This window comes from Diadema setosum, chromosome 13, assembly GCF_964275005.1.
Source record: "Diadema setosum chromosome 13, eeDiaSeto1, whole genome shotgun sequence".
NCBI lineage: Eukaryota > Metazoa > Echinodermata > Echinoidea > Diadematoida > Diadematidae > Diadema > Diadema setosum.
This window is the reverse complement of record NC_092697.1, coordinates 26774330-26792691: the sequence shown is the minus strand read 5'-3', so window position 1 is coordinate 26792691 and position 18362 is coordinate 26774330. Positions and strand designations below refer to the sequence as shown.

General features: G+C 38.6%; 1 protein-coding gene across 1 annotated transcript; it reads right to left on the bottom strand.

Annotated features, from left to right (window-relative positions):
* Window positions 1-547: 547 nt before the first annotated feature.
* LOC140236530 (MIF-like protein mif-2) lies at window positions 548-4648 on the bottom strand. Its single transcript, XM_072316454.1, has 3 exons — window positions 4541-4648; window positions 3464-3636; window positions 548-638 (listed from the first exon to the last, which is right to left on the bottom strand). Exons 1-3 carry the CDS (start codon window positions 4646-4648, stop codon window positions 548-550), a joined length of 372 nt encoding a protein of 123 aa, XP_072172555.1.
* Between the last annotated feature and the right edge of the window lie 13714 nt (window positions 4649-18362).

Here is an 18362-nt window from a genome sequence, read left to right as displayed (position 1 = left end):
AAATGGTAGTACATTGTAATAGTGAAGAGAGAGATTCTGGTCATTGCTAGTTGCAGACGAACATATCAAACATATCTCATTCATTTTTTTTTTATCATTATTTTTTATTAATCACACGTCACTAACAAGTAATATTCACACTACTTCATTGGTTCCTTGGATTCAAGGAATTTGCTGATGATGAAGGTAGGGAACTTCACAATTAAATTTCAGTATAAAGATTGGAAGCAGGGAAATGTGTGTAATGCCTGCATTCATCTCGTGATACGAACACCTCATATCAATTAAGCCTCTTTTTTCATTAGTTGACGTTCTTAACTCACTCAGTCACATGGGCAACGTTAATGGGAATTTATTGACGTGGTCGCGAGATGGTGAATCAGATTCCCCATAACACAACACCCACACAGTGTTTCATTAGGTCGTATTGTCACGTGGCCGATGCTGCGCTGCTCAAGCCGAGTACTGGGCCGCCTCATTGGTCCCCCGGTGGCCATGGGGAGCACGTGGGTGAACGCCTCGGCGGGAGGGTTAATCTCCTTCGCTCCTACTTTGCGTCTCTCATCCTGTCGCCCAGGAGACGACCTCCAGGAATCCCTATCTCCCACGGAGACTGATTCTCCATCGTCATCACTATCCTGTAGGGAATAGAAAAGAGGGTGGGTAGATGTGATTGATCCTCGTCCTCTTTAGCAATGGCAATTAATGGAATAAATTGGCTGTATGGCATTTCTGCCATGTCAAACCGATTACAATGTCATGTTCCTTCCCCTTTTCTTTCTTTTATTCTTTTTAACCAACCAGTCGTTACGAAATATATTTGCTAGAATCATGTTACATAAATTTTGATATGTCCCCCGGGAAATTTAAGATGCAATATGCACCGGTTACAACATAACCCGTGTGGGGGTTCTATTTTCTTTCCCTTTGTTTGTCTGAACGATTTAAGATTTTTCGAATGTATTCATTTGACCTTTCAGTTTGCGCGGCGACCATTCTTTCGATGAATGCACTCGAGACTTGCGACAGATAATCTGAACTTTTCTTCTTTCGTTGGTCGTTACCGATGTGATTTTCTCTATCGTTACCGTCAGGGCAGCCTGAGATGCAATAGTTTATTATATCCACGCACCGTTTGCCATTATCTTGAGATTCTCGAAACCTTACAGGCTACGTTTTTTGTTTTGTTTTGTATTGTTATTGTTATTTCATTGACTCCACTCTATCCAGTATGAAATCATTCCACGCAATGTTCTAGTGGACTTTGATATACAGAGTACAATTGACAGAATAGTACAGGTTTCACTTAAAACTATCATCATACTAAATATCAGATGGGATATAAAGTTTAACATACTTTCGAGGGAAAATTATATCAGTAGCAACCACATTTTCATGTAAGTCGCAGTAATGTGGTCATGGCCTTACAAGTCAACCCTTCCACTGACTACACAAGTCCTTCGTAAAATTCCTTCGTTGTTTTTTGTTTGTTTGTGTTTGTTTGTTCGGTTGTTTTGTTTTAGTTCAAGAAATCACTATTTTATTCACGAACTGACGGAAAGGTTGTGAGCTGATAGCATCATAACCTCATTTGAGTTCTACATTGTGGCTACTATATACCCCTCTGTACATATCAATATTACCACTTGATGGAAACGTGTGAAACTACAAGTATAATACCCATAACCTTTAACCCCCCTTCATTCAGCTTTATCTCGATACATCATAACATTCGATGTGAATACGGTGTCGTTGCAATGCACTGTAATCTCCTGGTGCCAGCATTTTCACAAATGTGATTTGCAATCATTGAACGTTGGAATGATTGTAGCTATGGTGGCTGCAATCATGTAAGAACGAATCATCTGTGAGTATTAAAGCTGTCATGTTTCAGTGACTGTATTATAGCAATCTGGAATAATTGCGAAAATCTTAATGGAACAGACCCATGTACACTCTTCATGGCAGTATGCCGAGATAAAAGATGTGTTTTGTTTTGTTTTTTAGCTGATATAATATTGTGAAACTTCCTAACGTACATTTCGCTGTTTAGAGCAAATATTAAGCAGCTCCCCTAACCTACCTAAATGCTGGAAAGAAACCACACATTCTGGAAAAGTGTGAACTGAGAAAAGAGGCTCTGAAGTACACGGTCTATTCAAGCGCTTAATCTTTACCAGGCCGTGCTGGCTGTGCCATGAAAGGGACAAAACACAGGATGTAAACCACTGGGGCAACAAAAATGAAGGGATTATCAGATTAAGCTGAAATTAAGCATGCTCTATTAGCACATTCTGCCCATGATTATTATTTACTTTCAAAGCAGTAGGATCATCCTTTCAAAAGTTATTAGACTTGAAAGTGAAGAGTGGGCAAAGGATTTCAAGACATGAAGAGCGGCCTGTAAGTCATACCTGATCATTCTACTCTTCCCCAAAAAGGGTTGCAGAAAAACTGCTAAAAACACACTTTCCTATTCATGTTGAGATACCAAACTGAAGAATAATGTAGAAGAATGATAGCGCTGTCAGACAATATGAAAAACTCAAGATTGACTTGGTTGAACCATTTCACCTTTTTTGAGTCCTCACTTAAAATCAAGGGGTGCGACTTTTTGTTTGTTTTGTGGTGCACGTTCACATTTAAGACAGGAATCCGGTATGAGAAACTTCATACTCATAATACATATTATGATCTAGAAGTCAAAGAAACGGTAAAAGTCACGGGATACCAATTCAGCCCCCAAACAAATCGCGTTGTAAACTCCGTCATCTTACACTACAATCTTGATTCAGTAATTGAGCATAAAATGTCGCCGTCCATGTGTAATCACATTATGTTTGGATTAAGTGAATATGGCAATATTGGTAGAACACACCAGTGAAGTTTGATAGAAATCTGACGATTCGTTCAATAGTTCTATATGAATTTTTAAAGTTTCTGTACCACGATTACCGGATAAGAAGACTAAAACAATTCGTAACGACGTCATGCATGGGCAACGATTTAAAGAAAATATAACGATGATTCCACAAAAAGACAAAAAAAAATATATATATATATATATACGATTAGTATAATTCCCTTAACTTTATACTGACATATATATGTTAAGGTAATATGATTCCCCCTGCATGCTTATTGAAAGAGGTAAGTCAAGTGCTGCTGTTTCATAATACTAAAAAATGAAAATAGGGCGTATGTCACATTTTTTTTCATCACTTCGTCGTCCATGCGTGACGTCATGAATGTTGTACATGTAGTCTTATGATCCATGGCGGTATCGAAACTTTAAAACCTCATAACTTTTAAACAGATTGACCTTCTTTCCTCAAACTTCACTGATGTGTTCTACTCACAGTGCTGCGTGCACTAAATCCACATAATAACCAGGGTTTCATATTTTTTAAGATTCAGTTTTGAAGTAGCGATGGGCACACTTTTGTTTCGGTATAACACTCACCTGTCGTGGGGAACACCAAGCTCCTTCGACGCGAAGTCAATGATCGCCTTGCTGTACGTCCTGTTCTTGACGTGGTCATTGAACGCATCGACGCACGCCAGCCTGATGACGATACGGGATGCATCACTACCATCACGGAATATGGACTGGTGTCTGATCATGACAACTGCGGCCTGTTTCAAACAAAAGGGAGTGGGGGTGAAGTATGCCATAATCAGTTTAACAAGACTATAGTTTGAAGATCGGTTCGCTAGAAAGTATGCACAAATATTTTTTTTTTCTCCTGTGCCTTCGTCTTTTACAACGATGCTGTCTTACAATTATTACCACGGCTACTACTACTTCTGCGACCATGAATTTTTCATTCTCTTCTCCTTTATCTTCTTCCAGGCTAAGGACCACAAACCACCTTTTAACTACTGTGTGATTCTCTCAGGAAAGTCGTCAGTTTGATATATATAGCTGATGAACGTGCACTGTAATGCATTATAGTTCACTCCCGCTATAACGAACGCGGTTATAAGAAACTTAGTTTCAAGGAAGAAACAATTCAGACCCCGAAATCATTTATCTTTATGTATTACATCTGTTTGGCTATTGCGAAATTTCGATATAATGAAAGAAAACTGCCTATCCCAAGGACTTCGTTATATTACGGAAGTCACCTGTATGTTTTATTTATTCATTCATTTATTTATTTATTTTAGTAAATAAGGACGAGAGAAAGAGAGAGGGAGAGAGGATTAAGGAATTAATTGCATTGGTATAACAGCCATGACTCAAGACACTGGTATGACTGTGTCACGAGTGTCTATTACGTCTCGCGTGAAGGTGTATCAACATTAATGATGGTGTCTTTCGCTGTACACCATTTTAAACTTGTACGTGTCTCACGCCCTTCACGAGTACTGTGCAGTTTCATGCCAGTGTCTCTTTTGGCATTAATTTAAATCTCAATGAACAATTTTGATTTGTTAGATGAGCACTCTACTAACATTTCATTTCTCATGCTCACATCGGGCCAACATACTTTTTTTGAAAGAAAAAGAACAAAGATCACGTTGTAATTCATGTTACCTTTCGTGGTGTGCCCAGCTGTTCTGCGACAATATCAGCTGCTCTTTCCGTAAACCCATCGGGGATATTCTCCCGCGGTACGTTGGTGACTAACTGGAAAACAGGCATGGCTTGCTATCGGTAGGAGCTCAGACCAAAATACCTTGAAAACTTTAAGTGCTGAAACGTAGAAAACAAAAATTCTTCACTGTAACTTTTCAGTCCTTATTCGATCGTTGTCAGTCTCTATTTGCCACCACATGTCTCACTGCCCTGCCGTTGAAAGATCTCGATGTGCTTGTCTTACACATTTTCTTTAACATACCAGCATTCTTTAGTTGTTGTTGATTTCATGCCGGTTCTCCCCCTCCCCCCTGCCCGTATAGTTATCTGATCTTCATTTATTTTGGAAGTGATAAACTTGTGCGGGTGTGTAATTAGCGCTCCTCTTGCGCTTTCCGTATATAGGCTACCTGCATGTTCGCCTCCTTACAGTGGCCCGCTGTCGCTTTGGTGAGTGGTTGATCACTATGGTTTACCACACGGGTAAGATACAGTCACAATCTCTCCTCCTGTCTATAGGAACTGTATGTTTGAAAAAGTTTGAGATCATGTTGTGTCACAAATCCCCGTTTCTCGCCTTCTCAAAGGTATTGTTTACCATCGGGGGAAAAAATTGTTCGAGATATCACATTTGATGCATATGTGTAGGTCAGTTATATCACAAAAATCCTATACCATACAAAAATTCGCAATAAAGCCTAAATGAGAAGATATATCTGTTTTTCTCAATTAACCATAATTGCAGATGGCTTAGTCCATAGAAACATTGTTATTATAACTATTGTTCACATTTTGCATATTCAACAATACTTAACATTGAATATTATGATGCAAATTTTTACATTGATTGTTTCTTTTCCTAACTCACATTTTAGAACTATTTTGAAGCACTAAAGCTGGGTTTTTGTTTCATCTGCAAATGGTAAATAATGCATTCAATCACCCCCACTTTTTGATGTCATATACCTATAGCCGTTATCCATACAATTAGACTGTAGTTATCCACAGCATCCGTTTCCTTCTTCTATCCTTCTCTCCCTTCCGATGTCTTTCCTGTCAATATCGTATTCTTCCGACTGTCTTTTCCAATCACATGCCCTAAAATTCTCATTTGCTTCGTAGTTCTGGTCTCCCCGATCACTTTTCTCTTCGATCCAGATAAGAACCTCTTCGTTGGTCGCTCTGTCCACCGATGGGACGCTCATTTTTCGTCTATGGAATCACCCTTCACAACTCTCCAAACGTTTTCTTCACGTCTCATGTTCTCAATGTTTATCACGCTTCATTTCAATACATGGGTATATGTATGTTTAATACAGTGAATTACTAGTATAATCTTAGTTCCCAGTGTCCTGGTTCAATCTATTTTTTTTTTTCAGTTTTTAAAAATGCTGGTGACAGCAGATGCAATCCTCCTTTCAGTCTCTCTCACACACCGGGAGTCACCTGTCAAGGTATACTGCAAAGGTATATACAGTTGAAAACAGAAACTTGCTTAACCCTCTGCGTCCCACATTTTCTTACCTGCTCGTAGGTTTGTGTGTGAAATTTGTATACATTTGACTCATTTGCACAGAAAGGAATAGTCCTGTCTTTCACTTTGAGATTACATGTTGGAGCCCACTTTTTAGACATAACCACGCTTTCTGTCTTCTTAAGAATTATTATTCATTTATAATCCCTTTTCTTAACTCTCTGCAAACCACCACATCCAATAGCGTTTGGAGGTCCTCTCCAGATTCTGCTACTAAGACTGTATCATCTGTCTCGGAGATGACACAGTTTTAGTCACCATACCTGCACAAAATTCAAGACAACTTCCTGCTGCATGTTATGTTAGAGAAACGTTCTTTGTTGTTGCTGGTCGTTTAATGTCCACACTATCACAGATTCATTTCTAATTTTGTTATCTTCAGAAGGCATCTATTCTTATTTGTAATTATGAAATGGGCATGAATTATGTGTAAATGTGCAGGTCAATGAGTCATAAGAATAAACAAATATATAAACAAAAAATAAACATTGTTCCGTGCATGGCAACCGAACTATTTTGTCGCCTAACACTGGGGGCGCTGTAATCATTCCACTGAGCACATTTTCTTGTTGATCAACCACAAGATTACGTAAACGCTGAGGGCGCCACAGGTGGTATCAAATCACAGGTGGTATCAAATGACACTATCTGCCATAGCGCAGTGTGTGTTTGTATGTGTGTGTGTGTGTGTGCTGTGTGTGTGCATGTGCGTGTTTTTTATACGCAAGATTCTTTCTTTTTCATTCGTAATATTGACTACGTGGAATTTATGTTGTCATGATGAAATTTGTACCATTGATTGTCATACTTTGTAATGTATGCTCATGATTGAATTTTTGATTTACTTTGTGTTATGTTTTGTTGAAAGAAATGAGAATGAAATGAAATGAAATGATTTTGCCATCAACTAATTTGTATGTTATTGTTTCTATGAAAAAGAAAGAAAAATAAAAGATTGACAAAATTAAAAAAAAAAGTTTGTGTGTAAAGGGGGATCAAATAGAAAAAACAGGTGCATTAGGTAGTGTTGTGGCAGTTTCTCTTCCAGCGATGATGCGTCTCATTAACTCTTTCTGCACGGGAGGTGATGGCAATGACAATAGATTGGCATAAAATAGTGAAAACTTGCACTCCGGAGTCATGAGGGAGAACACGCGAGTCTCACCTTTTTTAAATGATTTCCTCCTACTCGACAGCAATGGCTTTTCTTCTCTTTAGAATGCCACGCATTGTTACGGGTAAAAGAGTGAGTCACGTTGCTCCAAGGCTGGCATGAAATGTTTATTAGCGGACGCGACACCTTGCGAGCATATAAATATACCGAACAATATTTTTATATTTTTTCCACTCCATTAAGTTTTTCGTTTGTATTCAACGTAAACGTAACCCTCATTGTATATCATCCTCTCTCTTACCCTTTCTTCTTTCTTTTTTTCTTTCTCTTTCTCTTTCTATCGTTACTTGCAAGTACGAAGTAGTCTCAAAGTCAGCCTACACGTATAACAAAAAATGTGAATAACAGTCGTTTGTATGTTTACCTTGTTTTGTACGTGGTAGTGTACAATAACGCAATGGTTTACTCAGTTACTTTGTGCGCTCCTTCTATTCACAAGGGCATAACACAATTGGGTCTTGCGGCGTTCTATAAATATTTAATATAAAAAGGGCGCTGTATGGATTTACAAGCATGCACACACATACACACACACATACACACACACATGCACACACACAACAATGGCTTATGGCTATCCCGAACCAGGCAATCATTGATAGACACCGCTAATAGAATTTGATTGTTGCCACTTAAACACAGATACAGACAGACAGACACATACACACACACACACACACACACACACACACACACACACACACACACAGGCACACACACACACACAAGCACGCACATACACACACCTTTTCCTTCGGATTCCATGGCAATTATAATTCCAATAATTCAATGACAGATACCTTGCGAGATCATTATGTGTCCGTTCATAATAATTATTTAGAAAGGTCGCTCACCCAAAGACTTGATACGCATATCTCTGTTCTCAAATGCTGTGACGAGAATGCCTCCAAAGAGAAATTAAAATGGGATATACACGGAACACTGTCCATGATTGTTAGTATTACAGATTATGTTTTTACACGCCATAAAGTAGCGCGCGATAACTGGAGTGCACACTTTGCGTATACCGCAGTATTAACAATCTACTAGTAATTTAATATGTGAGAATGCTTGAACTTTTTTATACTGTATAGAGTGGCGTCTGTGTACGAGTGTATGATTACAAAATCTGGCAATCGCAGTGATAAGATAATTTCCTCGAAATTAGGTGGCCTTCGGGCATGTACAGTAGTTGAAAGCAAAGCTTTCGTTGTAACAGTTGTCCGGCTTTGAGGACAAGCGGACAAAGTTTATTTAGATGAAGAAAAGAAAGTCGTGTTTTTATTCAAAAAAGACTAAAATTCTTCAAACTAGAACATTCTGCCATACGCAGTGACTCGATTATGAGAATAATGGATGCTCTATTTCACGTCTTGCAAGTGGTGATCTCAGGTTCATCAATGATTTCTGGGGCATTAGCTGGTATCCTTGGAGGGATAGTTGCTGCGATGAAAACGTCATCGACAAACTTTAATAGGTATTGTTGCCGGCCATGGCATAGGAGAAATTACATTTAAAATCACGAGGCATGGCATGTGCGCATTATATTTGGTGGATGACTGAGACTCCACGCAGATTTTATTGCATCAGTAGGGCGGAAATCACTACTTTCTAACACAACATGAAGTATAAATGTGCCGTGAAAACAAAGTTGACTTCAAGCTATGTAGCTTGTCATTAATAACGGTCTTTCCAACAGGTGCTGAAATGCTGAGAAAGAGATTATACTCAGGTCTTTGCAGACAAAAGAAACGGATGACATCAGTTGTCACGTGTGCCTGCTGGGCAGTGCTATAAATGCATGCGCGCATAATGCGAAAGTTCGTGTGTGTTTTCGTTGTATCGATGTAATTCTTTCATAGGCCTACAGTTTATCAAAGTAAGTAAAGGAGTATTGCTGAAGTGAAGCATGACGTAATTGTAATTCAGTGACGGTAATGAACGATACCAAATTGGGTTTACTACTTCAGAAGCGTGGGTATAGTCGTCAAATCAAATTAATTGATCAAAAAGCAGTCTTAAAATTGAGGTTAAGATTAAGCACATTGTTAGAAGGCAAAGCCTGAGAAAATGAGGAGATAATGAAATACCTGATAATTACCAAGAAAGGCCTATAATCATTGTACAACAGCACCATATTTTATACATTATTTGAAGGCGATTGCAGGTACGTGGGTGCCGTTGAAATGAAAATCTCTAGTGAGAACAAATAGCTTTAGACATGATTTTTGTGTTTAGATTAAGTTGCATGAATAACAGCGCTTTACCATACGTTGACATAAATCATACTCCCCAAGGAAAATGTAAGTTCGAACGAAAAATTAACTGAAGCGAACACCCCTCCCCCCGCCCCCTTCGTGTCTCACTCACGGTATGCAGCATTTGTTTGCAGAGAATGGGGGGAAAGTGACGAGATTATAGTGGAGCACAGACAGCAGAAAAAGAGATAGAAACATGTAATTTACACTGGTATTCGACTGATTATGGTTAAAATGCATTGAAATTAAACTTTTATACCTTTTAGTATCCTGGGATTACAAAAACTGTATAAGCTCTTTTAATACATTAACCTGCTTTTGACTTCAGGCGTGTGTCATGCAAACACTACATTTCGCACTTATTCACACAGTATACGCCCATTTTCTTGTTTAGCTTCGCCTCGCCACGCCAACACAAGGGTAATGTTCAGACGAACATTGCGCTGAGGACACTGAGAACTCGGGAAGTATTCTGAGAATCAGTGCGGAGCTGTTGATTCCGTAAATTGGCACATTAATTCTGTGATCATGCGGTTTGCTCGGCGAAATTGTACACCATGTAGCTGCGTCCGCGCGGCGGGCGTGGAGTGTGTTAGTGCATGCTTCACCGGGCACATTGGACGACGCCGAGTAGTGGTAGATAGGTGAAGTGCAGACACTCGCCATCAGCCAATGTTATCTTCACACATCAGTGTTTGCCACGGATTGCGAACAAACGACTGACTCGACGCCTGGAGGACTGGTGCGTAGAAGAAGGTAGAGCTTGGATTACATTACGGAACGAGGAGATTCAGGGGCGATTCGAGGCGCAAAGTCACATTAATGCGTGATCCAACTCGGAAGTACCGATACTGGCGACAGATCGTTTACTGTATTCGCGGTTCGGAGATTGTCTCGATTTACACACACACACACACGTGAGTTTGCTTTAGAGGAGTACTTTGTGAGGAATGTACTCCGAGCCAGATAGTGATAGGCGTTTACAGAATAATAGTCGGTTGCAACGAGTTGGATCAACAAGATATTAGGTATCGGCTGGCGCCAGAAGCAGACTGCAAAGTGAGGAACGATCTACGGGAGATATGAACTCATCGTCTGCATTTGATTCACTAATGGCGGGCTCACAGTAATCAGTTGGTATGTACCCATTGTTGTCCATGTCCTCTCATGCCAACTTATTCGATATGTTGCAAATATTATTATAAAAATACTAACATCATTAACTAGCGGTTAGCAAGAGTTGCCTAAGGTGACAGAATGTTTCAGACACAGTGTTGGGTGGCTTGGGATATAGATCTATTCGATGAATTAGATTAATTGATAAACGGGCAGGCTCTTTTGAGCGTAAAAAAAGCGACGAAGACTGACTTGATCGAAGGTCCTACTCGTGAAATTGATTAGTGAGTTATTACGCGACCTACTTCTATTGAATGCCACTTGCCTAATCGCTTTCAATATCATGATAGACATGATTGTTTGAATGATCGATAGATTTAAGAACACACATAGACGATTATCGATCGTTTACCTTTCTTCATGATAATTATTGTTGTACCTTCTAAAGAAGAAGACTATTGTCGCATCCAAGTGAGGCATACGTAACTATGAATGTACGATTTCTCACGAAAAAAGAAAATGGCGTATGACTATGTCGCAAATGATATGCCAGTGGCGTCAAAACAAAAGAAATAAAAAGGAAAAATGGGGGGGGGGGCGTGCGCCACACTTTAATTTTGTAAAGGCGACTCCCCTTTACGGAATTCCTGGATCCGCCCATATATGCTGTGATTAGGGCCATGATAATTTTGCTGTTTCCAGAAAAGCACTGTTATATAGTTTATACTGCGCTACAAAATTGCGTAATTGAAATATTTTGTTCATATTTGTGACCGTTTTGTTTGATTTCTTTTGAACACAAAGTAGATCTTCCCTTTAACAGATACTGGCGATAGCATCTGTCTCCTTCCTGTAAAACAGAAAAAAAGTGCTAACTTGTAAAATCACTGAGCTCACTGGAAGATGGCGGATCAAATCTGTCGCTGCTGGGGCGACAAGACCTCGTATCTACAAAATGTCAAATGTTCAGGAGAGCTAAAAAACATGGCAGCCAAAGCCCTGTAACAAATGAGATCGCTTTTCCTTTGACATGCCGTGGTGGCTTTATTGTTGGGGTAAGACAGCTAGGATTTGGACAGAGCATCACTTAAGTGATTATCTGACAATTAATCCAAAAAAGTCATTTTCACCAAAATTTGAGATACAAGGTCTTGTCACCCCAGCGACGCTGTATGTGGCAGCTCTCGCTTATGGCGTCTTAGTTGATCAACCTCTCGCTAAAATACAAGATAAATATTCATGAATTCAGCCAATTATACGAAAGAAAATTCCTAACTCACGCACTTGACGTCATAACCAGGTTGTTATCCGTCATGATATATTGCATATAGATAGACAGGTTGTAAATCTGACAAAGAATGATACTAATTTTGCAATTCAATTTACCATCACCCTGTTCACATGAAATGCAGTGAAATAAGCGTCTCCCTTGACCTGCACGTATGATATCTTCTCGAAATTTCCATTTCTTTTTTACATGAATCAAAAATAAAATCGTTTTTTTTTTCTTGGCATCAAATTTTTGATGTGTTGCAAAACCTTAGCAATGACAACTTCTAGGTTAAAACGGTTATAGTGCTGAATTGTAGACCAAAAACGTGATCCAACATTTTTTGGTGTAACAATCAACTGGAGAATAGTGAGGTAAAGGCGTAATCACCACACCTGCCGTGTGGTGGTTGTATGTACATACCTATTCAATTCTGCATAATTTCCATCCAACAAAAGTAATACAATTTACACATTACATGTTTACATAATGTTATTCTACATTTGATATATCATATTATTGACAATTTGTAAGAAATATGTAAAAATCATAAAATTTGATACAAAATATATGAAGGAATACATTTATGATGAAATAATACATACTTTGCAATTGTAAAAAAAAAATACTACAATAGCAATGGAAAAAGTGTTCTGAAAAGTGGAGCTTGCAAAATGTGGATCACACGAAGCACACACACACACACACACACACACACACACACATATATATATATATGCGTATATAAATATTGTGTTTGCGTGTATATATGTATGTATAATATATACATATTTACTAGTCTCTGCTAAGACGAATAATTCGGCAAACGCATTATATAGGATGCGTGACTTCGTGTCGTTTACCTGGTGGGTACACAGAGCAACAAATTTCATTCTTTTTTGCAAGTTCTGAACTTCTAGGACTGAGGAATGCAGAGAGGCAAGATTAACAACTCCTGGGAATTTCTCAACTATGAAGAGAAATAAATACAGTCATAGGTCCTGCAGAGCGGTTGTTATGGTGATTAGATATGTATGTCGGGCAAGGTCGCACGCTTCGAGAGAACAAAAGAAGGATGGTGTCGAGAGAAGACGAAGAGGTTAGCGTGGAGAGGTGCTGAGTAAGTTGCATTTGAAAATTTGAACAAAAATGTTGCATGTCCCTTGGGTTCTTTTGTTTTTGTTTTTTTTTTCAGCGAGTGCTCGTGGGCGTAGCGAGGATAGGTTGCTTGTTGTTTTCATAGCAACACACACACACAAAAAAACGACAAACAAACTGACACACAATGGCAATCTTTGATGTCAATATTTGAAAAGGAGGAAAAGATGTATCATGACATTATGTGTGTGTGTGTGTGTGTGTATGTGTGTGTAGTGTCATGCTATGTGTATGTGTGCGTGTGTAGTGTATGTGTGCGAGCTCGTGTAATTTGTGCTTGTAGTGTGTTTCTATATGATTAGGTGTAAGGATGTGTTAAGTGAATATGTAAGGTCTCTGTGTGTGAGGTTTTGACTGTGTGATGATGGGTGTGGCATGGTTTCTTGTGGAGTGATTGTGTTGCATCCTTTTTAGGGTGGTTAAAGGAAGGACGTGAGAGGGGTGTGCGTGATGGTGGTGGTGGTGGGGGAGGGGGAGGGCTAGATGTTACCATTTTAGGCTGGAGAAGGACAGAGTTACGTTTAAGTCTACGCTCTCAAGGTTATGATGGGCTCAGAGCAAGTGGTACAATATTTGCTTAAATTTGATATTTTTTTTTCTCAATAGACCATGACTTTCGACGGTTTATTCTCCAAACAATCCTGATAACTGTTGTTCGCATTTTGTATATTTATGAATACTTAACATTGATTTGGTTGCATTTGGTTGCATTAGTTGATTCTTTTCCTTACTCACATTTTTAGAACTATTTTGAAGCACTAAAGCTGTCTTTTTTTCCCCATCTACAAATGGTAACTATGTTATCTTTAAACGATTCTATACCTTAAGGATCCTAAATGGGACTTTAAAAATGAACCTGTTATTTCGTACTTTTTGTTGTTTCTTTTGCGATGGATGATTGAAAAGAACAAGCGCTGGTGGAATGCACACGCTGGATATCATGGAAATGCAATCGCATGAAACAAGTATAAGGATCGTGGCATAATATATACTTTCTGACGCTAGTAACAAATCCGGAATCTCAAATAGAATCTTTGCGTCGAAATTTGCAAGGCTTGATCTTGTTGATACACACATAATACACGAGTACTTGCTCATAATATTATTTTCTCCCGAGTGCGGCACCGAGTGCGTTGTTATATTCAAATCAGCAGCCCCGGCTTTCAAATTGACGTGAACAAGACATGGCGTTTTTACAATCACCGTGTGTTTATGACTCCTCAAACTTCTCACGTTGCGCAGCAAACAGACCTCGGCGGAGATTGTTGTTGCCTACATTATTCACAGGTCGAAGCCATTTTCTTTTTCGTGCGATGAGCCCCGACAGGGGGTGTACCTGCTGTTGAACACGATGCAGGCAGACATCACGGTATATGAAGTTGCGTGGGAGCTATGGTCCCCAAGGTAACGGCTCTCACATTTTAGGCCTTTTCGTCCAGATATCACGTACCGACACTGGTTGTCTGACTATATAAACTAGCCCGAATGTACATGTATACTTTAAATTTCCTATCTTGGGTTTCAGCCTTTTTAGAGACATCGTATAAAACGGGATATGAAATGTATGATGTTTCTTTACCATGATGTTGGTTTCGATAATGGACTATTGTATCTGTAATTGTATCTGTAATTGTATCTGTAATTGTATTTGTATCTGTAATTAATTGTATCTGTGTTAATGTCACTAATATTATTTTGATCACACTTGATTCCTCTGTGGGTTTTGGTTTCCTTTAAAGGTCCTGTTTACCTTTGGCAGCGGTGATTTAAAAATGTCCAAGATATCACATTTGATGCGTATGTGTAGGTCTGTTGTATCGCAAAACATCCTACCGTATAAAATGTTCGCAATAAAACCTAAATTATAAGGAGATATCAGATGATGATGACATTGTGGTGCTTCAATCTAAGGACCGCGTCATTATGATTGCCTATCGATAGCTGAACTTTTATAGAATATTATTTTTATCGAGAGATTTTCATACCCAAAGCAGCGAAATGATGAATTAAGGTCATCATACCTTTCAATTTCTAGCAATATTGAATAGAACGTAATTTCGTAAAATGATCATGAAATCATGAAAGTTTTAATAAGGAGAAAAACTATTGTCTTGATTAGTTTGGCCCGACGGGAACTTGCATGAAAGTACACCGCTTGCTGAAAACTACACCCTTGTAATGATAAGGTACGGGCTAATGTGATTTATAACCGGATTGAGGAGATGCCCTAGTTCTTTACCTGGATTTCAGCGCTTACCCTGTTGACAATAACTGCGAGATATAAATGATTGATGAAAGCAAATTTAAAATACATATGAAAAGTTTGTTTGCAAAAACCGATAAGTCCATTTTTGAAGATTTTGAAGTACGATCTCTGTCATAAAGTACAAATTAATACCTTTTAAACGATATATTGGTCACTACATATAAAGGTATATTTTCAAGTTATGGTCAAAAGAAGCAAAAAATTTCTTATTATTCTCTTTATTTTTCTTGACCTTTAATCGCAAATATCTCCATTTGACAAATATGGACTTATCGGTTTTTGCAAACAAACTCTTCATATAGTGATATAGCTGGTACATCCTAAAGCCCTCAGAAAAGTTTCAGAGCATTTGTTTGTGTGTGTGTGTGTGTGTGTGTGTGTTTGTGTGACGAACATTGTCCTGGGGATTGCAAATAAACACTCTATGTCGCACAATACCAGTATACTATTTCGCGGTTGTCGATGGTTCTAATGATCCCTAATTTTAAACCAAAACAAAACACTTACGAAGCTATAGATACCACCTACTTACGATATATCCAACTTGTTTTTATGTGGACAAGCTCCCTTGAATGTTCAAAATGCTATGATTTATCACTGCGACGTGAAGAAGGTAACACTGATGGCGCCGTCCATGACATCGATCATTGCTCAATATAGCTATGTGTCACATCACGTCGTACTATTCTCTCATGACCTTCACTTTCTCGTGCGCAAACTTTGACACCGATCATCGATCTGCTTTGAGCATGTTGAGCATTAAAGGAAACCCAAACCCAATGAGAAATGCGGATTGAGTGAAAGTAGCAACAATAGTAGAACACATTATAGTGAAAGTTTGAGGAAAATCGAACAATCGATGCAAGAGTTATGAATTTTTAAAGTTTTGGTGTTGGAACCACTGGATGAGGAGACTACTATATAGAGGTTATGATGTCATGTGTGGACGATAATATAAAGAAAATATAAATGAAATTCCAAAAAAAAAATCTTTTTTTCATGGAAACTACACATTCCATCAACTTGATACTGAAATATGTTAAGGGTAGCAATTATTCCCCCTGCTTTCTGGAAGCGGTTAGTCAAGTGCTCTTTAGAAAAATCAATTCAATACTTTGGTTCCTTTAAAGGTCCTGTTTACCTTTGGCAGCGGTGATTTAAAAATGTTCAAGATATCACATTTGATGCGTATGTGTAGGTCTGTTGTATCACAAAACATCCTACCATATAAAATGTTCGCAATAAAACCTAAAATATAAGGAGATATCAGTGTTTTTCTCAAACGGTAATTGTAGACGGTTTAGTCTGGAAACATTGATGTTATATTGTGCACATTTTGTATATTTAATAACACTTAACATCAATTATACAGATTCAAATCTTTACAGTGGTTGTGTCTATCCTTAACTCGCATTTTAGAACTGTTGTAAAGCACTAATGCTGGTGTTTTGTTTCATCTGCAAATGTTGAATCATGCCTTTAACAACGGAAGACGCATTCTCATGAAATAGCAGAAGATTTTTAATGCATCTGAAATTCATCACGTTGGCCTAATCCGGCAAAACAAAAGCACCCACAGAGAGCTTCGCCGTCACTTTATGCCTTTCTGTATAAGTGACGGAGACGACGGCAAGGTCGGCTCTCACTGCCGCACATCTAGAATTTCTAGCTAGACGAGTCGCCTTTTCCTAGTTCTGTTTGTATGCATGTACAGTCACCTGGCAGCAACAAGGACATCCCTCCGACCCTTGATTCATTATGAGAGAGTGCTTTGTGGGAGTAATGTTTATGTGAGCAGCACTTGCCTTCATTTGTGATAAATTTGTATAATAGCACCTGTCCACATTCTTTGTGGCTCTTTATATCCTGTGAATATGGAGCTTATAAACGATCACTCACGTTATGACGCCACCGCGCCTTTTAACGTTTTGGGTACACGTGTCATTCCTAAGCTGTCATTACCTACGAAATGTCGGGTCGACAATATTCTTGCTTTTTACGTGCAGGAAAGTTGTCGAATGTACCCAATAAAATCATTATGGTCATGACTCATATATCATATAGGAGCACCATGTCGGACCCCTTTTTTCATTGCATCAGCATCATGTATCATTGGTTGCCAAAGAGTCAAGCTTTTAGCTATTATTGACAATCGTTCTGTATGGTAATTTGTAATGCATGTACTGTAATTATGTCACAGATGTATGTGTAATCAAAACAGTTCCAATTGTAGAAACTAGCCAAAGTGTAAAGGGGGATTATAAATGGTATGTCATACAGAGAATAAATCAAATCAAATCAAGTCAAATCTTTTGTCGAGTATACATTGCACCGTTCGACAATACACAATGCAAAGGGTTTTACCAGATTTGAAAGAAAGAAAAATGGAGAAGAGGAAAGAAGAAAAGAAGAAGGAGGATGGGGAAATAATCCCATGCGTCAGTTTGAGCATAGAATACAAGAATACTTTCGTGGTCTCTTTTTTCACCGACTGCTTACCCAATGATACACTGTAAAAATATCGGTGTTAGATTTAACACCATGGGTGTTAAATCTAACACCGATCAAACTTCAATAGAGGACCACACCCACAGGTGTTGAAAATGTATTGTGACGGTGTTAAAAAGTGTTCGCCTGGCACTTCGTGGTGTTAATTTGACACTGTGGCTGGTGATATTTTTGACACTGCGCTTGAGTTAATTCAATAATGACACCGTATGGTGTTGATTTGATATTGGTGGTGTTAATTTCAATGGTATAACACCCGTCCAGCTTCAATAGGGGACCACACCAACTGGTGTTACTGTGATATAAATGTGTTTACACATTTTTTCAAAAATCAAGTACTTTATCTGAAAATTCTTTATCGTCTTGTTGAAGTTCAAAATTAACAAGAAGTGCACTAACTAAGAAACTATTAAAAAAACAATTTTAAATTTTGAAATGACACCCAGAGGTGTTAATCTGACACCATAAATGAGCACCGGAAATTTAACACCAGCTC

Coding starts and splice junctions, on each gene's coding strand:
- LOC140236530 (XM_072316454.1), bottom strand. CDS start 4,648: ATGCCTGTTTTCCAGTTAGTCACCAACGTACCGCGGGAGAATATCCCC. Junction 3,637..4,540: donor AGCTGGGCACACCACGAAAG/GTAACATGAATT, acceptor TGTTTGAAACAG/GCCGCAGTTGTCATGATCAG. Junction 639..3,463: donor CTTGGTGTTCCCCACGACAG/GTGAGTGTTATA, acceptor TATTCCCTACAG/GATAGTGATGACGATGGAGA.